Source organism: Rhinolophus sinicus, chromosome 15, assembly GCF_057876585.1.
Source record: "Rhinolophus sinicus isolate RSI-liver-muscle chromosome 15, RSI-T2T, whole genome shotgun sequence".
Classification (NCBI taxonomy): domain Eukaryota; kingdom Metazoa; phylum Chordata; class Mammalia; order Chiroptera; family Rhinolophidae; genus Rhinolophus; species Rhinolophus sinicus.
Window position 1 is genome coordinate 78,057,192 of NC_142515.1, and position 26,022 is coordinate 78,083,213.

Below are 26,022 nucleotides of genomic sequence, written 5' to 3' on the forward strand. Positions count from 1 at the left end.
GGTGATAAGAATGGTCTGGAATTAGACAGTGGTGCTGGTTGCACAGCTCTGTGAGTATATTAAAAAAACCACACACTCTAAATTGTACACTTTAAAAGAGTGAATGTTATGGCATGTGAATTACAATATCCCAGTTTTAAAAAGCAGCAGAATAGGCAACCCTGTGGAAAACGGCAGGGCTTTCCCCAGCAGGCGGAGAAGCTGGAGGGCCTTCCTCTTTGATGGGAGCTTTTGGAATATTCTAGAAGAGGTAGAAACACCAGAAGCTTCCTGATAATAGGCCAGGTGGGGCTAATGACAAATGTAAAAGCACTGATTTACAAGATGTGACTTAGAATTGCCTCAAATTTCTGGAGCAGATCCCTGTGGTTGCATTAAAAAATTTTTTAAAAACATTTTTATTTACGGATTTATATATTTACTTTGCACTTCACTAATGAAGTTAAATTTTTTTAAACAGGAAAAAAGAGCTAAGTTGTGTTCACAGTCACAACCCTTTTTACCTGGTACACTGCAGGTGCCGGGAAATAATCAGCTGAATGAATGAATGAACACACACAAATGCTGCTGAGCGCTCTACAAGTAATAACAACACTGTGAAATAAGGCGCGTTATGCTTCTAATTTTACAGACAGGAAACTGAGGATCTGAGCGTTTAAATAGCATCTCCAATGACCTGAGTTCTCTGCTACCACCTTTCTTTCTGTTCATGGTGCTCATGGGTACGTGCATGCACGCAGAGAAGGGGCCATGGTCACTGGAGGCAGGCCAAATCCTAAGTAAAGCCGTGAGTGTCAGAAGCTTCCAAGGTAAAAGGAAGGGCTGGGAAGGGGAGGTGAGGTAGGGCAGGTAGGAGGGCTCCCAAATCAAATGAGAAGTGAGCTTTCGAGCAACGGAGATGAAAATGGGTATCCGAGTTTCCCAAGGCTGCTGTAACAAATGACTACACACAGAGAATGTGTGTCAGTGCCTCTTCTAGCTTCCAGAGGCGCCTGTGTTTCTTGGCTTGTGGCCTCTTCCTCTACCTTCAAAGCCAGCGGTGTAGCCTCTTCTAACCACCCTCTGACCTCTGCTTCCATCACACATCTCCTCTGACCTGGACCCTCCTGCCTCCCTCTCATCAGAACCCTGCGATGCCACTGGGCCCACCTGGGTATTCCAGGGTCATCTCTCCATCTCCAGATCCTTCACCTAGTCAGACCTGCAAAGTCCCTTTTGCCACGTAAGGTCACACATTTGAAGTTCTCGACGGTTAGGCAGGTAGGATGTAGCTGTCTCTGAAAGGCTGATATTCTGCCAACCACACTGGTCATGATGTTTCACAAGACCCGTGTTGTGGGAGAGGCCAACTATAGATTACAGAGCAGAGGAGAGATGCAGATGGCCCTTCAGTCTGTGAAGCCACAACTCCCACACATAGCGCTATGGGGGCATAAGGGTGGTTGGTACCTGCTGGGAATGGACATAGAACTGCAAGGGCGCGGAGACCGCTGGGCTTACAGGAGTCAGACCCCCGAGGCTTCCATCTCTGCTTCCTAATAAGCACATTAACCAGGTCACTGCTCTGTCAGATTGACTTTGTTTTCATTTCTGCCAGATGCTGCATCACTTAGCTGCCAGGTTCTCTGCCTCCCTTCCTCCCTCTACCCCCAAATGCTAGCAGGCACTGGCTGCTTTCTAAACCTTGTTCGCCAGCCTTCTGTCCTGCTCCCCATCACAAAGCACTACCGCCTTTGGGTCCTGACGGCCTAGGAAGGGCTACTCTTCAGTTCTTGAACCCTGAAAGACTTTGGGATGGGGTAGAAGTGCGGGTGGGGGAGAGGAAAGAGACACCCCCGCCCCCAATCCAAGGGTAGAGAACACAGCTTTCCCTCTCTCCAATGCAAGATAAATTTGAGAGGAGCCCGAACTGGTCATCTACGAGCTGCAGGGCACTCATGATGTGCAAGGAAGAGTTCAACTGGCCGATGCCCGAGGGGCCCATCACCCACCGGGTCACCTACGTCACACTCTCTCCCACGTGGTCAGCTAAGTCCCGACACATCTACCTCTGAATAGATCTGAAGTCTGACCTCTTTCCACACTGTTCAGATCCAAGTCACCTCCCAACAGGCCTCCCTGCTGCAGCCTCCACCCTTTCCAAGTCATTCTCCACCCACTGATGGGAATAGCCATGACGGCCTCCAAGATAACACCTCCACCTATGCAACACCCGCTTCGGCTCCGACCGATCACCAGCAAGTTTCCTGACTCTGAGGCTTCATGCGTGCTCTTCCCCCTGTGCCAACAGCTGCTGGGCGCTGCCCCACCACCACCGCTCCCAACAAAGAGGGCTTTCCTGCCTATGCCTGGGCTATGTCCATGGGGAAATTCCAGCCCCCATCTCTGCCTTATCCCCTGTCACAATGGACGGCACAGAGGACTTTGTAACCATCTGCACTTGGCAGGGACCTGAGTCTATACTGGACTTTAGGATAAGAAGAATCTATTGTCAACAATTCAGCCCCATACCATTTATGTTGGTGAGCTATCCCTTTTTCTCTAGGGTTGTCCGATCTTTACCCCTTGGCCTCTAGCTTCCCAGTGTCAAACCGTTTCTTACAATTCTGTCCGACACCCACAATCGTTTCCACTGTGCGTCTAGTTCTCATCCTGCCTCCTCCCCACTCTTACATAACAGCTTTATTGAGCTGGAATTCACATACTGCACAATCCACCCTTTTAAAATGTATAATTCAATGGCTTTTAGTACAGTCACAGTTGTACATCCACCACCACAATCAATTTTAGAACATTTTTAACACCCCCAAAAGAAACTCCACCCCTCTTAGATGTCACTCTCTGTTTCCCACTCCCACCAGCCCCAGGCAACCACTAATCTACCTTTTGTCTCTATGGATTTGCCTGTTCTGGATATCTCATATAAATGGAATCGGACACTATGTGGCCTTTTCCAGGCTCATCCATGTTGTAGTGTGTAGCAGAGCCTAATTCCTTTTTGTGGGTGAATAATATTCCATTGCACGAAAATACCACATTTTATTTCTCCATTCACCAGCTGATGGATATTGGGGTTGTTTGCACCTTTTGGCGACTGTGAATAATGCTCCATGAACATTTGTGTGCCAGTTTTTATGGGAACCTATGTTTTTATTTCTCTTAGGCACGTATGTACCTAGGAGTGGAACTGCTGGACCATATGGTCATTCTTTGTTGAACCTTCTGAGGAACTGCCAGACTGCTTCCCACAGTGACTGCCCCATTCTCCAGTCCCACCCACAGTGTTTCCGTCTTCCCATCTCTCTTTAAATTCTTCAGTTAGGAGCCCCCGAGTGGATACCGCAAAGGTTCACAATGACCCGCCATCGATCACCTGGCATTATGAAGGCCACAGAGCCGACTCCTGTCCTGCTTCTGATGCCCAACGATGCTGAGTATTTTGCTTTATACTGTGTCTACTCAATCTCTATCCACGTCACTCTTGTGAGGGGACTAATGAGTACACGAACCCCTACTGTGGATGACTTCACGGCTTATTCTTTCTAAACTCAATTTCATTTTGCAAATTAACCTCAGCAAATTCAGGATTCCAGCCAGGTAATTTGCTGTGGTCCTTCCCTCCCTCCATCCCACGCTGCGATGGAGCAGAACCTGCCTAGACCCTCTCTCCGTTTTGCCTTTCTCGCCTCCTGAAACCCACCGCTAAGAATGACCAGCTGATAAAATGTTCTGGAATTAGACAGTGGTGACAGCTGCGTAACTCTATGAGGGTGAATTTGATAGTACGGGAATTATATCTCAATAAAGCTGTTCTATCAAAAAACAGAGTGCATGACATGAGTTTAAAATGTAACCACCCACACGGTGCTAAATGTATACTTAGTTAAACCTTTAGAATTTTTTTTCAAGAGCTGATATGAATCAGCGTATTTGCTACTTAGGACATAACCAACTGCAACTTTATACTCAGTCGAAACTATGAACCTAAGAACAAAAGCAGAGAAGAGAAGCAAGTTGAATTTAGTTTACACGCAAGGCAATTTTAACAACAAAAAAGGAGCACAGCTGCAGGGGTCCTTTCACTGAGATCTCCCGAAGGACATTATTTTAATCAGCTTGTCCCCTCCCCCATCAGCCACATTCCTCCTCCAAAAAAACGTCCCACAGGCTGCTCCAGAGCTGTGACCGGAATTGTTTTGCACCTGGAGAGGGTTTTAAAAACACAGCAGCTCTTCACCGCTTTCAGGAGAAAAGTAAAGTTTAACTAACAAATAACAAAGAAACAACGACTGGTTGAACTTACTTAAAGCTCTCTGGGCTTTAAATTATTTAAGAGAGCTGTGATGAAACTGTTGTAAAAGTCATAGATGGAATTTGAAGACATGAAAACAGGCCCCAGGATGAGTGAGGAAGAATGAAGGAGACCTTGACTGAAAGATCAGAAATATGCTAAACATGTAGAAGGTAAACACCCGGGGAGGCACAGCTGGTGAGCACAGCCCTAGTCCGGAGTGGGGACAAGGAAAACGGCTACAGGGCCATAATTGCTACTGTGTGACAAGAAGGAAAAGTATACTGCAGCTTATGCCAGAAACAATGTACACGCCACCGCAGCTTTCAAAGTGGGGGCATTAGCAAGTCAACTTAAAAAAGAGAGAGAACGGAATCCCAGAATCGCTAACATATGCCATTTAAAAGTGACAAGCTAATGAAAAGCAAAACAAAGTACGCTTACAAGAACAAAATTTATTATGCCTCTGGCTGTATGCTCTTACATGCTTTAAAACTTTCTTTTTTTCCCTCAAAAGGGCTAGACCCATAGAAACGGCAAACTCTTCATAAAGTGTAAACTATGGCCCAATCCAAACAACCGAGATGCCCAAATTTTCCGGACTCTGTGTTACCTGGAATGTCAATCTAAAAATACAGGGCATGCAGACATACACAAAATATATAACATGTATTGAGCCAATCACCATTTGCTAGGCACTCTGCTGTGCTCCTTACTGCATATTATCTCATCAAATCCCCAACCAACCCTCACACCGGTTTAAAGATGAGGAGACTGAGACTAATATATGGTAGAAACTGGGACCAGAACCCAGATCTGATTTGACATTCAAGCCTGTGCTCTTGACACTTCTCCATACAGCTCCAGGATTAATCATTCACCCCTGGTACCTGCAAAATCCTCCCCCAAATCGCCGTTGGCCGTGCCTGGGGCTATTCACACTATCCTGAACTCTAGTCAACCAGAAGAGAAGGGTCCTTCAGCGCTCTGGGTGCAGTTCCACTCTACTCAACAAGGCAAGGGGGACGGGGGAGTGTTCTTTACTTTGGTGGTAAAACTTCAAGAAAACTTTTCCCCCTCTGGGCCAGCCATCTCTTCTACCTCTTGGATCTCAGCAAAGCAACAGGTGGAAAAGACAAGGGAAAGCAGCGACCACAAACCGTGCAAGGACCGAGGGCCTCACATTTCTGCTTGCAATGAAAGCTGCACCACACCATCTAAATTTTTCCGCAAGATAGAAACTGGGGAGCGGAGTAAGAAGACCCAAAGTCCACACACACTTGGTGGGTTTTGTTATCCAAACGCTCACTGGCACAGAGGACATCTGCTGCAGAGTGAGCTCTCCACGGAGGACTAAAGTACCTCGGTGCTGGTTATTGTTATGAATATTAGTACATTCCAGGTTCCAGCCCCAGGTGGCCCTGAACCTGGAGCCCGAGAACAAGTCCATCTTGATCGAGGGGAGGTTGCCCCAAGGGCTGGAGCCCAGATCGGCCGGCGGGCATCGCCTTCACCTCTGCATTGGCCAAACAGAGCCCCCATGCACGGAAGGGGCAGCCTGAGCGGCAGGGCCCGCCCGTCAGCTTGGTGGAGTCCAGCGGGGCCCTGCCGGAGGCCGGGGCAGCCCCAGGGGTCCCGCGTCCGCAGCCGCCCCAAGGGTCCGACGGCACCTTCCCGAGGTCCGAGGCCTCCCTCCCGAGTCCCGTTTTCCTCGCGCCCGCCCCACCGCCCTCACCTCGGCCGGGTTCCCCGCAGGCCGCTCGCCGTCCGCTGCTCCGCCAGTCTCGCCACCGTTTCCGCTGCCCGGCCTCTGCAGATCCACAGCCACCCGCAGCGCGGAGCCGGAAGCGGGAAGCCGCACCGGAGAGTCGCGCACGCGCGGCCCCGTCCCCGTCCCCATCCCCGTCCCCGGGGGGCGGGTCAGTGGGAGTGGTCCCCGAAGGGGCGGGGCCTCACGGCAGGTGGGGCCTCACGGCAGGTGGGTCCGCAGAACTTTGCTTCAGGTTGAACTTGGAGCGGGGGAAGGGGGTGTCCGCTCAGCCTTGTTGGGGGCGCCGGGACTGATCGGGGAGGGTACTTGCGATGAGGATGAGGGCGATTCTAGAGGGGCGGGTCAGCAGGGTTAGGAGGCTTTTTTGGGGAAGGGGGTCAATGGGGCCCTGGAATATCAGCGGGGTCAAGGAGCGTCTAGGGGGAATCCTGAGGGAGATCAGCGGGGGTGGGGGGGGGGTTTGTGGGGTCAACGGGAGCCTAGGTGATTAGTGGGGCGGGGAGGTTCTGGGTGGGGAGGACACTTGGGCTGGGGGGCGCCTTGGGGGAATCAGGGGTGCCTAGGGGGGATGTCAGCTGGCGCCTGGGGTTGGTGGTGAGTCTGGGGGCAAGAAGTCTGAGGGGAGGGTACAAGAAATGGAGAAAACTATATGTCACCTGCGAAGAAGGGGCAATGTAAACTACAAGTAGCACTAACTAAACGTCTGGGACAAATTAGTTATATACCTCTCAGGCGGTCCCTAGCATACGTACTACCAGATACCCTGAACACATGCCAGACACCCAGGCAGGTGCTATCAGATACCCAAAACATGCTTTCAGACACCCCATTTAGGTCTGTTAGCTATCCCAATACTAACATTCAGAATCTGAAAAACATGCCAAATATCCCAAAGTACCGGCCTTCACGTAAGAGCCATCAGATACCCCCAAACTGGCTTTGACACCCGGAAACGTATCAGAGACCCTAAACAGGAACGTTTAGTTTCCTCCAAAACACAAACCAGATACCCTCAATACAGATGTGATCAGATACCCCTAAGCAGGTGTTCAGAGTCTGAAACACATGCTGGATACCCCCACACAGGTGTTCTTAGACAACTGTAGGCATGCCAGATGCCTCCTCCAGTGTCAGCCCCCCCTCAGGTACCATCAGACATCCCAGCCCTGAGGCTGCTTGTCCAATCCAGGTCCCTCACAGGTGGGACCGTTGGGTAGTAACCAGGAGAGGAGCCAACTACCTCTCCAAGGTTCAAGCTGGTTCACCAGGCCAAGACCTTCCCAAACCAAACGCACACGATCTGTGATCAAGAGCCCACCGTTCGGAAACAGGGTGGGGGCGGAGTCCCCAAGTGACCTAGCTTCAGTTTAAGTCCAGTCTTTATGGCCAAGAGGAGAAGCATATCCAGGGAACTGGAGAATCCAGAAGTGAAAGCACATGCTTCGTCAGACACCCCACTGTGATCGAAGTCAGAAGCCCCAATACAGGTTCTTTTGAGGTTTCAATGATCCGTAAATGTTCATTGTCTGAATTGCTATGACTTGGACTTTGTCCCAAAGGCAATGGGAGCCATTGGCAATTTTAAGCAGAAAGAGTGATATGATCCTTATTTCTATAGTCACCTTGATTATAGAAACCTCCAGGTGACACAATTCTCCCCTAAATGTGGAAACTGACTTTTTAAAGGAGGCTGGCAAGAAGGAGAGGTATCTTTGGTCTTTCTTTTACCCACACAACCATTCTGTATTTATTCCGTCCTTATCATGAGCCAGGGACTCTGCTAAGAGCTAAGGAGACACAGGGAACTTAAATCTAAGGCAGTGTTTCTCAGTCTTGGCATTATCGACCATTGGGCTGGATAATTCTCTGTAGTGGGGGCCTGTCTTGTGCATTGGGGGATGTTACACAGCATCCCTGGCCTCTACCCACTAGATGTAAGTAGCACCCCCAGTCCTGATAATCAAAAATGTCTCCAGACATTGCCAAATGTCCCCAGGGGGCAGAATGGCCCTTAGCTGACAGCAAATGGCCTCAGAGACACTGAGACATTTATACAGTCACCTAACAGAGGCTTCTTGGGTTTTAAAGGGTGAGTAAGAATTAGGTGGCCCAGGGAGTTCCAGGAACAGCACTGAATGACCAAAACTCAGGTGATGTGCAAGGGGCGCCATAGATTTCAGGGTGTCTGGGCCATGGAGCTTGTGTGGCTGAATAGTAAGAGAGTAGGGCGGAGGGGCAGGCAGGGTCAGGCCATGAAGGGCCTCCAGGTCAAGGCCAGGAACAGGAAGGACTGTCTGCAGTGGTGTTCCTTTAGTGGGGCTGGTCTCTGGTCTCAGCTTTACCCTGGAGACCCACCTTCCATAATTGCCTAGAGAGTGACTCATTCCCTGTTCTGTTTAACTTACTGTGGGGCTGTTTCCTCTAGGGGACAGACTGTGACACGTGGCTTTGAATACCTCTGACAGTAGGTAGGCTTGTGGCAAGTTAGATGCAGGAAGTGCATGCTCTTAGCCTGTTGGGAGTGAGACACAGCTGTTCTGGCCTCACGTGTCTCCTTAGACAGGTGTGGTGGCTGTGTTCATAGCCCAGCGTTAGGGTCTATGATTCAGATGCTAGCTTTGCCCCAACAATAACAACAAATAAGAATAATGATGATGATGATGATAGATGCTACTCCTGCCCGTATGTACCCACATCATTTCTTTTACACAACATCAAATCTTCTGTGATCTCAAAGTATAGTCCTTGAAATCAAATGATGTCTCCAGGAGATGGAGCTTCAGTCCTACCATCCTGAGGGTGGACCTGGTTGAGCGACTCATTTCTAAAGAATATAGTAGGGAGAGAAAAATAGTAACCTGGCAGGTGTTACCTTAACCAGGTGATGAAGCTGAACATCTGCAGGGATGTCATATCCATAGCAGTTGCCCTCTGATATGATGAAACAAAGTTTGTTTCTCAAACCTATAACCTCTGTCTCATTATGAGAAAACATCAGACACACTTAGATTGGGGGACATGGTACAAGACACCTGGCTAATACTTCTCAAGACTGTCAAGGTCATGAACAATAAGGAGAGACTAAGGGACTGTCACAGACCAGAGAGACGGAAGAGGCAGGATGATTAAAGATAATGTAGACACAATGGGATTTATAGATGATGTAATACAGAATTGTACACCTGAAATCTATGTAATTTTACTAACAATTGTCACCCCAATAAATTAAAAAAAAAAGATAATGTAGTGTCCTGAGTTGAAAGAGAACCTCAATGAAAAACAAACAAACAAACAAACAAACAAAAAACCAACCTGGTGAAATCTGAATGAAGTGTAGAGTTTGGTAAATACAATCGTACCAGTGTTGGGTCCTAAACTGTGACCAATGTACTGTGGTCATATAAAACGTTAGCATTAGGGGAAGCTGGGTGAAAGGTAGGAGGGGACCGTCTCTCCTCTCTTTTTCCCTTTCTGTAAATCTAAAATTAAAAGTTTAGGGGAGAAATGGGGTCCCCTCCTCGGGGGAGGGGTAGGAGGAGTGAGTCTGTTGTGCCAGGATGGTGTTAAGAGTCCTCAGATATTTATATGCTCTAAATTAGGGTATATTACCAACATGCAGCAAAATATTCCAGCTATAACTTATAGTCATTGTGTATAATAGTTTGAAGTCATTTCGAAGTTTGACCTCTTGGTTTGCTATCATGTTAAAATCCCTAAGTAGGTGTTCCTTTCTCTAGAGTATATAATTAGTGTTGATTTTTCCTGTAACAAAACAAAACATTAAGTTATGGCTCCTGTCTGCCTCGCACTATATTCTAGCCTTGGTTACTCAATGGTTTATGCTAGCCACGGAAAGCAATCAATTACAGTGTCATGATTATACCAAAGAATTAAATCTCATCCTTAATGTCTGGTATTTCGCCAGTAAGTCTACAGATAAGAGATTATAGGAAGCCAGTCATAGAATTTGAAAATAAACTCTAGTCTTCCCTTAGCTATTTTAGGCTTTTATAGAAGGTATGGACTCATTGTAAAACATTTTTGCAAGTCTGAATGCTTATATACGATCCAGGCGATTTTTGCCTGGTTTAGAATTCCTGATAGCTTATTTTAAAGCAAAGGAAAAACAACTGAGCACGAGTTTGGGGTCTTTAGAACAGTTTGTAAAAATATGGTATGAAAGTGTTTTCTCTTTCCTACTATTTTAAATATTAGTGTACAGAGCTGTTATTAATGCCATTTTTATGGGAAAACCTTAAAAATTGCCGCCAAATATTGACAGTAAGCACATCAAACAACAGTGTCTTTGATGTACCACACTTTTGTTCTTCATGCATCTGTAATTTAATTTTCTTTTTTCTCCATGTCTTTTGTTTTCTTTCTTTTTCTTTTTTTTTTTAAATTGAGGTATTTATTTTCTTTTAAAATATAAAATTTTACCTTTGGTACAACCAAAAAAAATTAAAAGATTATTTTATTATTATTTTGAAATATCAAATGGTGTGATATGGCCATGGATTGATGGTCAAGGGTTCAGGCTCTGAGCTTGAATCCTGACTGTGTGACCTTGGAGGAGAACTTAACTCCTTTGGGCCTCAGTTTCCTCATCTGTAGAAAGGGGAAGTACTAGTGCCTATCTTAGAGGGCTGTTGTGATGGCTAAGGAGGAACTGCATTTAAAGCACATGGTGTTTGGGATATTGTAAGTGCTCAGCGATGTATTGTTACCCATTATTCTTATTATTTGTGCAAAGTCTTCTGCGATTGCCAAGTGACATACCGGAAAATTAGTCCTTGTTGGAACCCTCAATTTTCCAGTCATATAAGTAAAGGGTTTATTGATCTGCTGGCTCAGGTAAGTCACTTTCTTGGGTCTTCCTTGCTGCAGGGTAAGCTAGCTCAAGGGTCAGCAAACGTTTTCTGTCCAGAGTCCCACAGTGAATATTTTCAGCTTTGTGAGCGTGATGCAAAATGCTCTGTGCTGCTGTTGTAGTGCGAGAGCAGCCGCTTGTAACTTATGTGCTGTCTATGGCTGGTTCTAGGTCTTCGGCCTCACCCTTCTTTATGCCAATCTCTCACTTGCCCCTTGAATTAGATGCCCAAGATAGGGCTCCGGAGGCTTGATCCTGGCCCTCCAGGAAGGCCCCCTGTATCCAGCAGACCTCAGAGCCCCCAGAAGAGCACAGGAAGTCAGCAGAATCAGGAAATCATCTGCTGCTTGAAGGACTTCCAAAAAATAAAAGAAAGAAAGAAAAGAGAAAAAAGGACTTCAAGACGCTGAAGTTGCCAGAGCACTTTGCACTTTACAAAGCCCATACAAGGCCCCGCTGAAGACGCCTGTGTGTCAGAAAGCAGGTTGGAACTCGTCTGATGGAGAGAAAAGTTCAAAACGGAACACTGCTGACAATAGCAGCCCCTAGCAGGACACCCACAGCCCTAGGTCTGTGAAAACAGTACTCTGGGAAAAGGCAGGAATGAGGAAGAAAGAAAATGCCCACCTATGGAGCCAGGAGAGGCAACAAATGCAAAACCTGTGGCTCAGGTCACGGGGAGGCACCTGCCCCATGGGTGGAGGTGTCGTTCTCACTGCACGGTCCACCCTCGGTCCTGTTCTGTATCTCACTAGCCCACAGATCCTCGCAGGGACAATCCTGCTCCCCAGGGGACATTTGGCTGTGTCTGGAGTCATGTCATGGGAGGCGGGCTACTGGCATCTAGTGGGTGGAGGCCATGGAAGCTGCTCAACATCCTGCAATGCACAGAACAGCCCCCCCACAATAGCGCCCAGGTGGCGGACCCTGCACCAGCCTGAATCCTGCCTGCCACCGTCCACAGTCTGAATTCTCAGCTACAACCTGCACACACATGTTTTCTGATACGTAGTGGCCGCCTCCTCCTCTGCATCCCTACAAAGTGAGGCTCATTTTTAAAAAGATGGAATTCTAAACACCAGAAAAGACCAGAGTCATTTCCCTCTAGGGCCTCTTGAACCCAGCACTCTTTTCCGAGCAGAGATCCTTATCGTTATTCCCTTGAGAGCTCTGGGAGGCACAAGGCTGCCTGCTATGGGGTGAATTGTGTCCCCCTTCCCCGACCATAGGTTGCATTCCTAATACCCCCAGTATCTCAGGAGGTGGCATTACCTGGAAATAGGGTCATTGCGGATATAGTTAGTTCAGATGAGGTCACACTGGAGTAGGGTGGGCCCCTAATGCAATATGACTGGTGTCCTTATAAAAAGGGCAAATGGGACACAGAGATGCGCGCAGGGAGGATGCGCTGTGAAGACTGGAGTTCTGCTGTCAGAGGCCAAGGAATTCCCAGAAGCCAGGAGAGTCTCCTGGAATGGACCCACCCCTAGTGCCCGCACAGGGAGCTCAGCCCTGCTGGCACCTTGATCTCAGATTTCTCCAGAACTGTGAGACAATACATTTCTGTTGTTTAAGCTGAACAACAGTATCAGGTTGTGGTACTTTGTTACACAGCCCTAGCTAACTATTAATCATATTCTTCCTGAGCCTGGATTTTACAAGAGGATGTTTGCAATGACAGAGGCTGAGACTCAAGGGCACTTTGCAGGCCGTAATCTAACCAAATGGTCCCCGCCTTTAGGGACCTGCTGCTCTCCAGGGAGCTGAGGTCGGCCCACCCTTGGCAAGGGTGAAATGCAAAGGGACAAGAATGCAAAGAGCAAAGGAGGCCATGAGAGCGATTTAGAGGAAGTAAAGCAGAGAAGGTGGCTGCCATCCGGGGGGACAGGCTGGGCCACCAGACTTACCAGAGTTCAGAAAGAGTTCGCCGCACAGGGGGCAGTTGGAGTGGCTGAAGAAGGCTCCTCGTGCCAGCTGGTGGCCGTTGACACATTCCTTCCTCTCTCGAGCATCCTGACCTTTGTCCTTTAGATACACTGGGTTCTTCCCCTGTGGGGGACAGAGCTGGGACTTAGAATGCCCTGTGCATCCAGATCTGCCGTGAATCACATGGCACCCTGACAAGCTGGGGATGGCAGGGGCCCCACCCCCTGGCCCAGCCCTCTGACCTTCTCCTTCTGCCTGTTGACTCGACCACGGAGGAAGCTGAGTCTGCGCTTCACCCCGGTGCCCCTGTCACTCCTCTCCATCTTGCTGGCACCATCCTCGCTCCTAAAGGGGGGGAAGATCAATGAGGAGGGGGCAGCAGGCCCGGAGGGCTCTGCTCAGCCAGTCCTGCCTGTGGCTCCTGGAATCCACCTGAGATCCATCTCCCTCTGGCCTCCTCTTCCTGTTTTACCCCTTCTGTTGTCCCTAACTCTCTCCTTCTTTCTCTCACTCAACGAACGTTTTCAACCGCTTGCAAAGTTCCTGGAACTGCAGGGACCGGGTTTGCAGCGGGACACGGACATGGTCTTGAGGTCCCTTGATGGGCCTGGGCTGGAAACCTTGGCTCTGTCCATCTCTACCTCCTCCCTCAGATTAACCCTCCCCCCATAGCTAATCAGCCTATCAATCCTGCCCATTCTTCCTGTGGGATTTCTCTCAAATCTGGCTCCCCTTTCCCCCTAACACGTCAGCCCCAGATCACCTCCATGCCTCCTGGATTACAGGCATATCCTCATTTTATAAATACTTATTTATTAAGTCAGCAACAAACAAACCTAGCCCCAGCAGAATCTACTCCTGGAGGGAGATTCCCACACCTCCAGTCTGCACCCCACCTGCCTGCAATCCTAGCTGTGCTCACCATTATCAGTCACAAGAGAGCTGTGCATCTTAGCTTTGCAGAGGTGATCTGGCCTCTGCTGACTCCCTCACAGTCCCTCCTCCCTGCTTCACGCTGACACTATTCCCTAGGTGCCCTGCAGTTCCCCCAGAAGGCACTGTTTTCTTTTCTCCATCCTTATTTCCACATATTGGCAAACTCTTACTCTTCTACTGGAACCCAGCTCAAGCTGTAACCTCCTCCAGGAAGTCTTCCTCTGCCCTCCTAGGGTGTGTGAGGACTCCTCCCAGCCCCCACCCATCTGCTACTCCCACTGTTGCCTTTGGTGGCTCTAGTGAGAGGATGGAGGCCCCCATCTCAGAGCCAGGCACAGAGGGCCACTGGTAAGCTGTTTGTTTGAATCCAGTGCTGGCCCCCTGCCCACCCACCCACAGCTCCCATCTGCAGCAGCTCTGCGAACTCACTCGGACAGGAACTCAAACCAGGTGAGGCTTGAGTGGGCTCCTCCAGGGCCGACCGACAAGCGAGCCCTCTGCCGGGCCCTGCAGGACCAGAGGGAACAGACACCTGGGACAGCAGCCCCCCAAAGCCCCAGCTGCCCCTTCCTGCCCCTCTCCCTCAGGGCTTCTGTGGATAGCTGTGTGCCAGGTGCCCCGTCTGAGCGGTGTCCACCCTTCCTTCACATGTGGGCTTATGCATGTGGTCACTGGGGTGGTATTCCAGCAGAGGGCAGTGACACCTCTCGGTGGAACAAAATCAGTAGTATGTCAGGGAGATTTTCTAACAGATGGCAGTGTCCGGGAAAGTGGCACCTGTTCTCATTTGTGCAAAGGTACCTCATAGGCTAGTGGCATCTTGCTCCTCCCTGGCTGATGTCCCCTGTCCTTTCCCTCACCGGTCCCCCCCCACCTCTCCTGTGACCATTTCACCTTGTCTTCTAACACCTGCTCCCCGCATCTGTCCTCCCCCTCATCCCCACCCCCGCCCCCCTTCCCACTTACCCATGGTACTGTCGAAGTTCTTGCAGTACCTGCTGGACAATCAGCCTGACAGGGGGGAAGGGATAAAAATAGCCCAGAGTTGCCCCAAATTACAGACATACTCCCCAGGATGAGTTGGGATCACCCCACCAGGCCCGGGGTCCCGATGCAGACCCTAACCGGGAGCCCCAAACCCTCTCCTAATGCTATGCTGGAAACTTTCTGAGGGACCTGGGACCCTCCCCTGGGAGAAGGATGGTGTGGGGTGAAGACCAGGGTTATGGAGGGACTGGGACTGGCTCCAGTCACTTACTGCCAGCAAAGCTACGACCTGCACTGCTCCCCACCCCAGCCTTGACCCCTTGGCTGTCCACGGGGGTCCTTTCCCACCGTGGGGCAGACACTCACACATGACCCGGCTCCACGTGATCCTTTTCCATGCTCTCCAGCACCGGGGGCTCTAGGCCTGGAAGCAACCCCACCCCAGGAGGCACAGTCGTGAGGGGGCTCTGGGGCAGGACGCGCTGTGCAATGGGACCCCGACCCAAGGCAGAGAGCCAGGAGTGAGGTGTCCTCAGCTTCTCACCACTGCTTACAATATGCTAAGTGCTTTGCATGTGTGCGTTCAGTGAACCCCCAAGTGGCCCTAAAGGGATACACTCATTGTCCCATTTTTATAGAGACAGCTGTGTGGTGGCTGAGACTCTCTAGAAAGTGGTGGATTTGGGTTTAGCCTGCAGGTCTGTCTGACACCAGTGAGACACAAGCTCTTAGGACAGAGATTTAAAGACAGACAAGGAAATAAAGAAAGAGACAGAGTCTAAGAGAGGAGAGAGAGCCCAGGGCAAGGTCATTGCAATGGTGTAGTCCACCCTGGCTCTAGACCCCGGGGGCAGGGGGAGCTGCAGATGCTGGAGGCCCCTCCCGCTCTCTGGAACCCCCAGGACACCCAGGGGACCCTACGCCCCCTCCCCCAGCACCTTTCCCTTCTCTGGGGTCCAGCTGGGACCCCATGCAGGGCACCCTCCAGCTCAAACCCCTTACCCTACTTGGTATGAATGAGGGAAAGCCCAGCCCTGGCTACCTTGAACAGCTGGAATGGGCACCTCCAAGGCCTGAGAGATTTCCAGGGAGCTGATCTCATCAAACGACATGGGAACAGACCGTGACCTCACTCTTTTCTCGGGACTGTTACATTCCTGCAGGGAATACACATCTTGCTAAGCTGGGGAGGTACCCCAAGCTGCAGTCAGGCTCCCAGATCGAGGGTCCCCAGCCTCCAGCCAAGGGCGCCCCCCAGCCACAGGGCAGATGGATGCTCCTAGCAGCCAAGGGCTAGAGCCATACCCTCCCCAGCCACAGGCTACAGTCCAGGCCCAGGGACGCCCCCACCCCCACCCCCACCCGTGGGCTGGAGCCCTGAAACTGAGCTACAGATTCCAGCACATCAGGAATTTCCCCCCAGGTCATGGTCATGAGCAAAGATGCCCCAGGCACAGGCCATAGCCCAGAGACACGGTCCGCAGCCGTGAGCTGGCATCCCAGACCTGAGACAAGATCCCAGTGGCTGACCCCAATCACAGACAGGGCTTCCTTCCAGCAGGTGGTTTGCGTATTTGGCCAAGGAGTCCCTGCTGTGGACCCCACCCCAGTGAAGAGTCCTCAGGCCTGGGCTGGAATCTCAGGACTCAGCAACTCCCTGGTCATGGGCTACAGTGCAGCATGGACAGCCCCACCGGACAGCCCCACCATGACAGGTAAATCCCATCATCTGCGATGAGTGCTCCTTCCCACCAGCAGCGCTGGTTCCTGGGCCCAGAGGTGCGTTATTGTCCAGGGTGGCTGCAGGTTGCACCCACCTTGGCTGGGAGCTCTGCTGGGGTCCTGTCCTCAGACAGAGACTCTTTAGTCCAGGCCTGCAGACCCTCTCCAGGCAGGTTCAGAGCTAGGCTAGCTAGCGTCCGGGGGAGACAGGGCCCCTCATTCACAGTGGAGGCATCAAGGCTGAGCCTGGTGGAAAAAGAAAGGGAGTAGGGCTTCAGCGGGTCTTTTCCACCTAGCTGCTGTCACAGCTCCAGCATCCTCGGCCTTGGGAGGACTTGCAGCTGATGCTTCCGGGGGAGGGCACAGAGAGGGGTCCAGATCTTTCTCTAACCGAGGGGTAATGTGGAGAGAGCCCAATTAGGGGATTTGCCGAAGCTACAGTTGCATCACAGACCACCCATTTTTACATGGACTGGCTTTCTAGTTGGGGTGACTTGAGAGGGGTGGAGGGGGATGGGTGGGGGGGTGGCTAAATCACCCCCCTCCATCATTTGGGGCTGCCACTGTGGTGTGTGGAGTCGACCATCCAATTGCTTTGACCCCAGGTGCATCTGTGGCTTTCTGCGTGCGTGTGCAACTGGTGTGCAAGGCACACATTTAGGTTTATATGTATGGGTTGGAACAGGGCAAGTGTGCAAGCATGCTGGTTGAACGTGGGTATGTATACCTAGTGTGTGCAGGCAAGTGTGCACGTCTGCGATCATGTTTGCCCGCAGCGTGCACATACAACGTTATTTTGGGCTTGTGTTTGCCCGTGCACATGGATTCGTGTGTCCACACAGGCTGTGCACGGGCCTGAATGTGTGTCTTGGGAGAGGGCTGACTCTGCCAGGGCAGACACCCCTGATCCTGGGGGTGTGTCATGGAAGGCAGCAGGGGTGGGGGACCCACCTCTGCCAGCTGTCCGAGCAGCTCCGTGACCTCTCCCAGCTGCGTCTCTGAGGAAGGCCTGTGGAACCCGCCGAACTGGAGGATGAATCTCTTCCCTCTGCTTCGCTAGGGGGGCCACTGCCCTTGGCCCCCCCAGGCTGGCTGTGGGAAGGGGCCCCAAGCCCCAGGTCCTCGAGATATGTGCTACCTTGAAGGGCCTCCAAGTCCAGGCTGAGGTCCTCCATGCTTTCTCCGAGCTGCCCAGGGATCACCTCCTCCTGTAGGCCAACGGGGAGAAGAGGGCCCAGGCTGAAGGCAGCAGAGGCCCCAACACTCAGACCCTGCCCATCCCCTTCCCGGCCAACCTGGGCTCAGTGCCCTTCCCACAGCAGGTGGGGTGGAATGGGGTGTAGTCTGCCCCCAGTGCTCTGTCTCACCAGAGCCTTCAAGGCCTTATTCCAAAAGAGGGGCTGGAAGTCTGGGTGGCCAGACCTGATTTCACCTCCCTCTCTGAGTTTCCATCTGATGGTCTCAAGAAACCCCTGTCCTGTTGGCTCACTCGGCTTGTTTTAAGGCTCATGGAAGAAGATCGTGTCTGCAGACGCAACTTGTCAGAGCACCTCATGGAGGTACGTCACCCTCGACATGCATGGTGGAATTTCAGGCAGTGGTGGGGCTCCTAGTCTTGTCCCCGGACTCCTCACGGATCTCCTGGACCCTAAATCTCCCTCCCAGGCTGGGACTAGAGTGAAGCAAGTGAGGCACTTGCCCTGGCACAAAATTGAAGAAGGGGTACCGAAACTCTCAGGAATCAAGACATATATATATATATTTTGGTTAAGTGTGTTTTTCCAGGACCCATCAGCTCCAAGTCAAGTAGTTGTTTCAATCTAGTTGTGGAGGGAGCAGCTCACAGTGGCCCATGTGGGGATCGAACTGGCAACCTTGTTAAGAGCACCGCGCTCTAACCAACTGAGCCAACCAGCTGCCCCTGAAAATAGTGCATTAATATTTTAATGCAATATCTAAAACAACTCAAAAGTAATGCAAAGAGATCCACGATGAACCGATTATCAACATGTTAAGAAATGACAGTACTGGACCCTGCGCTTGAATCGCTCTTCTTGCCCGACTCTCCCCATTTCCAGCCCTGCTCCCTCCAACCAGCATGGAGTCTGGATCATCTAAGCTGTCAGTCCCTCCAATGCCTTTGCCTCCTGCAGCTCCTCAGCACCATTCAAAACGCTCCAGGGTCAGCCCCCTCCTGCTTCTGCCCCCTCTACAGCCTCAAGTTCCCTCCTCCCGCTCCCCCCCACCCGCACTAGGCAGCAACATGCCGGGCACCAAAGATACACAGATGTGGGCCGGCCTGGTGGCTCAGGCGGTTAGAGCTCCGTGCTCCTAACTCCAAAGGCTGCCGGTTCGATTCCGTTCGATTCCCACATGGGCCAGTGGGCTCTCAACCACAAGGTTGCCAGTTCGATTCCTCGAGTCCTGCAAGGGATGGTGGGCTCTGCCCCCTGCAACTAAGATTGAACACGGCACCTTGAGCTAAGCTGCCGCTGAGCTCCCAGACAGCTCAGTTGGTTGGAGCGCATCCTCTCAACCACAAGGTTGCCGGTTCGACTCCCACAAGGGATGGTGGGCTGTTCCCCCTGCAACTAGCAACGGCAACTGGACCTGGAGATGAGCTGCGCCCTCCACAACTAAGACTGAAAGAACAACAACTTGAAGCTGAACAGAACCCGCCACAACTAAGATTGAAAGGACAACAACTTGACTTGGAGAAAAAGTCCTGGAAGTGCACACTGTTCCCCAATAAAGTCCTGTTCCCCTTCCCCCATAAAAAAAAAAAAAAAATCTAAAAAAGAAAAGAAAAAGATACACAGGTATGTATCCCTAATCTCACAGCAGTTCCACCAGGGGGCATTGTTGCCCCACTTTCCAGATCAGGAGACTGAGGCCTGAGGCTCAGGGAGGAAAAAGGACTTGCCTAGGGCCACATAGTCAATAAATGGCAGAGCTGGACTCAAACTCAGGTCTGTCTGGATCTGTGCTCTATACTCTTTCTTTACTCACTGCTCTCTAGTTCTTTTCCTCTGCTTCCTTTGCCCTTTTTCTCTCTCTCTGCCAGTCATTCTCTTTGTCAGTTTTTCTAGCCAGGGCACCTGCCTTTACCTCTCCTTGGAGAACATTTTCTCCCAGCCCACCTAGAGTCAGCCTGGCAAACTCCTATTCATCCTTGAAAACCCAACTTGGGCATGCCTTCCAGCCTATTATCCTGACTCCTTGAAGTTAGGAAAGGTGTCCCTCTGTTCCTTTCCAGGCCTGTGTTAGGACTGTCCTCATACAGGGTTTGGTGGGTAAGTGAGTAGGTGGGCCTCTCCCATCGCTTCATTCAAAACCAACACTGAGACGTGGCCCCCAGGCATCCATGTGACTTCAGGAAGCCCATGATAGACTGTCCCAATTGTTGGCCTGAAGGTGGCCCCCTTCATGAATTCAGCAAGAGGGCCCCAGGATAAGATTATTAGATAAAAAATACAGGACACCTGGTTAAACTTGAATTTCAGATAAACAATGAATAGCTTTTTTCAGTATAAGTATATCCCAAACATTGCAATATTTGGTTCAAATCTAACTGGTGCCCTGTAATTTTATTTGCTCAGTCTCGTAGCCCTACTCCTGGACAACTTGGCTGGGCATGGCCAGTGTTTACCAGGTGAGAGGGGACAGAGGGATTCCTGTTAATGCTTGTTGTGGGCAATTTTCAAAGAAGTTTCCAATGGAAAGTAAAAAATACCCGCCAGGCAAAAGCCAGGCTCATGGTGAGCTGCAGGTCTTGGCTGGCAGGCGACGTCCCCTGGGATGAGGAAGGACTGGGTTCTCGCCTCTCTTCCCCTGCCTTCACCTACCGTGTTTCCCCAAATAAGACCTGGTCTTATATTAAGTTTTGCTCCAAAAGATGCGTTAGGCCTTATGTTCAGGGGACGTCATCCTGAAAAACCATGCTAGGGCTTATTTTCCAGTTAGGTCTTATTTTTGGGGAAACATGGTACTTGGAGCTCCCTACAGTTCTGACCTCTCCCTTCCTCTTTTTATTGTGGCACAATATACCTAACATAAATTTACCATTTATAAGTTTACAGTTAAGTGGTATTAAGTACATTCACACTGTTGTGCAGCCATCGCCACCATCATCTCCAGAACTTTCTCACCTTCCCAAACTGACACTCTGCCCTTGTTAAACACTTACTCCCCATTTCTGCCTCCGCCAGCCCCTGGAAACCTTTCATCTACTGTCTGTCTCTATGAATCTGAGTCCTCTAGGGCACTCATAGAAAGGGAACCATACAATATTTGTCCTTTTGTGTCCCAACATAATGTTTTCAAGGTTTATCCTTATTCTAACATGTGTCAGAGTGTCATTCCTTTTTAAGGCTGAATAACATTTCATTGTGTGGATGGACCACATTGCGTTTATCCATCATCTGTCAATGGACACTGGGGTTGCTTCCACCTTTTTGCTTCTGTGAATAATGCTGCTGCGAACATGGGTGTGTGGATATCTGTTAGAGTCCCTGCTTTTAGTTCTTTTGGGTAGATACAGACAAGGGGAATGAATTGCTGGATCACATGGTAATTCTATGTTTGACTTTTCGAGGAACTGCCACAGTTTTCCACAGTTTCCCTTCTTCTGGACACTCTCCTTTGAGTGCATTGATATGTTGCCCTTCCTGGGCTGCCCCTTCTCTCCCTCCGCCACCTCCATCTGTCCTTTACAGACCAGGGTCCCTCTTCTTTGGTCTCTGCCAAAATATGCACACCTCTGGCCCCGGTGAGTCCAGCTGGCCCGGGTTCACCTGGCCCTCCTGTAATCTCGGTGGCAGCCTCCTTTCAGCTCTGCCCTTGCCCCTAAATCGCTGCAATCCCATCCCTGGTTCCTGGACAACCTCTACCCACCTCCTGTTTCCCCCGCCACTGCCTGAAAAGTTTCTTTGTGTCTCTGGTTTTCATCCTCCTATGACTATAAACATGTCAGAACAGCCTCTTGGCCTGTGCTGGACCCCCCATCCCTCTTGCGCATCTGGCCTCACTCACCCAAGGCAGAAGTGGGAAGCCAGCCAGAGCTGGGGGTGGCTGGCAGCTGGGGCACAGGCTGTCCCAGCTCCCTTCAGCAGGTACACCCAGGGAGGGAGCGGCAGGGGGCTTTGCTGTGGAACTTGTACCTTTCTGCCAACACTTCCTGGCAAGACAAGGTAAGAGCTGGCCCAATGGGGGCCTTTCCAGGCATCTGACTAAACACTGCATGTTGGCCCTGACACCTCAGAGAGGATCCCTGGACCTTGGGGAACCTTGGGGGATGGGCTCCTGGCTCAGACCCAGAGGCAAGATATCCCAGGAATCCCCACTCTGCAGATGGGCTTACTGCATGCAGATTTAAATAGTAGATGAATAAACTTTTTTTTTTTTTAACAATGTAGTTATTTATCTCGTCATCTACTAGGAAAATATAGCATACCAAAGCAACTTCACACATATAGTTTCCTTGCTCCACCTCATCCTGTGAAAAAGGGGATTTGGTTCCAAAGAAAATAGCAAATAAATACCAGGGCAGATGGCTCTTGAGTGGCAGCTTGGTAGAAAGGCCCTAGTCAAGGTTTGCAGCCCTGGTGTGGCTTTATTAGCTCAGCATGACCTCGGGCAATTTCCTAAACCTCTCTGGGCCTCAGCTTTGTCATCTCTAAAATGGGTGTAATGCTGCCTTCTGGTCGGACGGCTCTGTAGGTAAAATGAGATGAGGTTTGTATATTGCAAGCCCTTGATCAATGGAAGCAAAAAACAGCATGGTTGCTGTTTTTATAATATATTTCAAGTTTTTATATTTCAGGAGTGGTGGGCCTTCCCTCTGGTAAGTTGATGACCGTGTCACAGAGTCACAGAGCCAGTCCCCTGTCCTCCTGGAGAAGAGTGGTGATTAAACCCAGCAACTACAATCAGTATGATAGAACAGTGGCGATTAAACCCAGCAATTACAATCAATGTTCCAGGAAGTGGGCTGGGGAAGAACTGAGGGGAGTCAGCTGACCCTGTCCAGAGGGACAGGAATTCTAGGTTGGAAATTTACTTAGAAAAACCCCCCTTTTAAAAGTACAAAACCCAAGGTACTCATTGATGGGAAAACCTACTAAGTACAAGTTCATTAGGAAAAGTTAGACAATCTTTAGATAGCTTCCACAGCCCGAACAAAACCAGAACACCCCTATTTCCAACCACATAAAATCATCTCCACATGACGTGTAAATGAGTTCTTGAACTGGCTATGCTGGTCAAGGTTCATGCGTTTAGAAATGATGTACATCTTGTCAGTTCATAGACTTTCAATAAAAAAACCTACTAAATGTAAAAGGAAGAGAGAAAGGAAGGAAGGGAGGGAGGAAAGAAGAGAAACAAAGAAATCGGGGTGGCGGGGGTCTTCCTAGAGGAAGTGACAGCGAGTGAAGCCCTGAGGAACAAGTCGGATTGTCTAGGCAGAGGCTGTGGGTGAGGGCTTTTCGGGCAACAAAAGAACAGGATTTTCAGGAGCCCGCGTGCAGGCTTGAGGACTCACAGTCCTTCTAACAACTGGCAAGCGCTCCTTATCGCTGGAGGTGGGGCAATAGGGCCAGGCCAGCAGGCCTGGTAGGCCAAGTTAGGATTTCATTTCTGAAATGTGGTGCTCCACAATGTGGTGCAAGGGAGGCCGGGGGGGCTGTGACTTGCCCCCAGAAAGATTATGCAAGATGCGGAGTGGAGATGGTGTTGGCCAGGGGCAAGATGGTGGTTGGGGGGCAGCCACCACACCTGTGCACATCCCATGGGAGAGCAGTGATGGTGGCCTCCAGGTGGGCAGTGGAAGAGGACGGAGAGACATGGACAGAATTGAGGGCTGTGCAGGTACAGTGTTCACAGGGCTCAGGGACAGATGGGGAAGGGAGGGAGCAAGGATAATACCCAGGGCTCTGGTGACCAAGTGGGCGACGATGACAGGGACACAGGTGGAAGGGCTTATTGGGGAGGGGTAGAGCCTCGCTGCACACGCCGAGGGCTCCCTCCTCCCCTGGCATATAGTTCCTCCATCACCATCTCATCTGCCTGACAGCCTGTAGCCCATGGTTCCTATTTGAAGAGGCCCAGGGACCTAGAAGAACCCGTAACTCAACTTGCTTCCTCGTCCTGTCTTTGTTTAACCTGGATTCTTCCTGACACTCAGACCCATCCATTCTCTGCTTGGGCTCCAGTGTCCTCTTCTATAAAATGACGGGAACGGACATGCAGAATGCCCTATATGGTTTACCCATAACATACCCTCCTTCCTTAGAGTGGTGGGCAGTATCAGATGCCATCCAGAACCCCCTTCAGTGAGAATGTGCTGTCCCAGATGTGGGGGGGGGGGAGCTATCTGCAGATAGCTGCCAGCTGTCACCCCTTCTGGGAAGTCACACCCCTTCCTGGGCAGCCCACAGACCACAGCTGATTGATGTGTTGGTGTAATGGCCTGGCCATCTCAGCCCAATTTGGGACCACTCTGCAGAACTGCTCTGGCCCAGAGATCCCGCCCCATGGGAACTCTTTCTTCCCTTTTCATCTATCCATCTACCCACCCACTCACCCATTTAATAACCCTTCCTCCCTCCCTTCCTTCCTCCCTTCCCTCCATCCATCTTTCCATCCATCCGTCCATCCATCCATCCATCCATCCATCCATCCATCTATTCCTCCCTCCCTCCCTCCCTCCCTCCCTCCCTCCCTCCCTTCCTTCCTTCCATCCACCCACCCTCTACATATCCCTTCCTCCCTCTTATTGTTCCAGAAAGGATTCCAGTTTCCTCATCTGTAACATGGGATAAAAACTGCTTTGCCAAGGTTTAATGAGGTTCCCTGAGGTAATGCACACAAGGTGCCTGGTGAAATGCAGGTGCTAAATGAAGTGTACTTGCTGCTACAGTTGCCATCTGCTCCTGCCCGCCTCAGCAGACACCTGCCTGCTCATCCCCCATGGCAGAGAAGAAGTCCGGATTCTCAGGCCTCCAGGGTCCACTGCTGCTCTTGGTGGCCGAGGCTACAGCCCCAGCGTCAAAGGGCTGGGCACATGGCTTGGGCTCAGAGCCTGTGGAGAAAGGAGGGACAAGGTGTCAGGGTTGAGCTGGGAAGCCCAAGGAGCCCTGAGTTCTTCATCTGCTTTGGCTCTCCCTGGGCCTCAGTTTCCTCATCCATAAAATGGGGTGGCTAGGGATGATGGCGTCAATGATCTTTAAGCCAACATCCATGCCATCCCTTCTCGTCCTGAGACTGTGGCAGACATTTCTATGCAATCACGAGGCTCTTTCCTGCTGAGTCATTTGTCCCCTTGGAATTCTTCCTAGCACACCACTTCCGGCAGCTATGTCCCAGTGGGCTCATAAGATGAAATCAATTCGTCATGCCTGCTACAGCCAAAAGCACTCATTGGGATAAGATGGGTCCCTAAGACCAAAAGAAGTGCCCAATGCCCATGTTTGGAAGGTCTCTATTGGTGGGACTTCAGGTTCCCTCTTGTCCCTATACTGACCTTTGCGTTCTGGGGACCTCTGGGTGGCATGGTATAGAAGGGAAAACATGGGTTTTGGGGGACAACCAGACTGTGTCCCTTCCTGGACCTGCCACTAGTGGTTCCACACCTTTGGGGAAGGATCCTGTTTCCTCACCTGGAAGGTGGGTGTGGTAATACCCACCTTTCAGGGCTTTGGTGAGGATAAAAGGGCCCAGTGCCTGTTAGGCATGTTATCGGGGTGCTTGGCCAGTTTAGCCACCTTCCTTGCCCTCTAGGCCAGGAGGGTGTCCTGGCTTGATCTTGGGTTCTGGACTGAGCCTCTTGCTATAGGTGGAGCAGGCGCCCCCTTTTCATCCCCCCATGCCCCCTACACTGTAGCCAGAGCATATCAGCCTGCCTATTCGGGTCCCTATGGAGGCTCCCCACTGCCTCCTAGCTTCGCCATTCATGGCCACCAGGATCTTCCCACTGTGCCTCCTCCCTGCTCCTGCAGGACTGGCTGCCTGAAAACCCCATTCCTGCCCTGAGTCCCCTGCGTGAAGACCTCGCACCACTCCCTCTAGCAATCTCCCCCCACCCCACCGATGGTGCCTCTTTGTGCATTTCATCTTATTGCCTTGCCATCTGGATGCCCTTCACTCCTCCATCCCTCTGCAGAGACCTTCCAGGCCCTGCACAAACCACGGAGGTGAGGGGAACATAGCTGGAGGTGAGGCACGAGGAGGGGGTGCAGGCAGAGGAGAGCAGACCAGTGGGGGGAGACATGGATGGACTGCCCAGCACTTTTGCAGCAACAGCAGTCGCTGCCCGAGGTGGAGCAGAAATTGGGGAAGGGAGTGGAATGGTGGATCCTTTCGGAAAATAGCAAGTTAGGTCCCCCCCTCCACTCACTCCATAGCTTGTGTCCCCTATGGCTGGGTTACCCTATGTCCTGGTGTGCTGGCGACAGTCCTAGTTAATGCTACATGAGCCAGGGTAATTATAAACATTACCCCCTTTCACTCCCTAAAGAGTAT

General features: G+C 50.9%; 1 protein-coding gene across 6 annotated transcripts in view; it reads right to left on the reverse strand.

Moving 5' to 3' along the window:
• ARHGEF18 (Rho/Rac guanine nucleotide exchange factor 18) overlaps positions 1-26,022 on the reverse strand; it is an 84,965-nt gene that overhangs the window by 49,582 nt on the left and 9,361 nt on the right. For 4 of the 6 annotated variants that reach the window (XM_074337756.2, XM_074337758.2, XM_019757585.3 and 1 more), the window contains exons 2-10: positions 24,459-24,583; positions 17,455-17,711; positions 16,599-16,749; positions 15,824-15,938; positions 15,148-15,205; positions 14,761-14,805; positions 14,224-14,301; positions 13,101-13,203; positions 12,840-12,981 (exon numbers count right to left, since the gene is read on the reverse strand). In XM_074337756.2, coding sequence (XP_074193857.2) covers positions 12,840-12,981; positions 13,101-13,203; positions 14,224-14,301; positions 14,761-14,805; positions 15,148-15,205; positions 15,824-15,938; positions 16,599-16,749; positions 17,455-17,711; positions 24,459-24,473 — 964 coding nt within the window. In that variant the 5' untranslated portion in view covers positions 24,474-24,583. Of the gene's footprint in view, positions 1-6,026; positions 6,202-12,839; positions 12,982-13,100; positions 13,204-14,223; positions 14,302-14,760; positions 14,806-15,147; positions 15,206-15,823; positions 15,939-16,598; positions 16,750-17,454; positions 17,712-24,458; positions 24,584-26,022 lie in introns of those variants that run through there. The other 2 variants (XM_074337755.2, XM_074337761.2) reach the window with 2 other exon arrangements.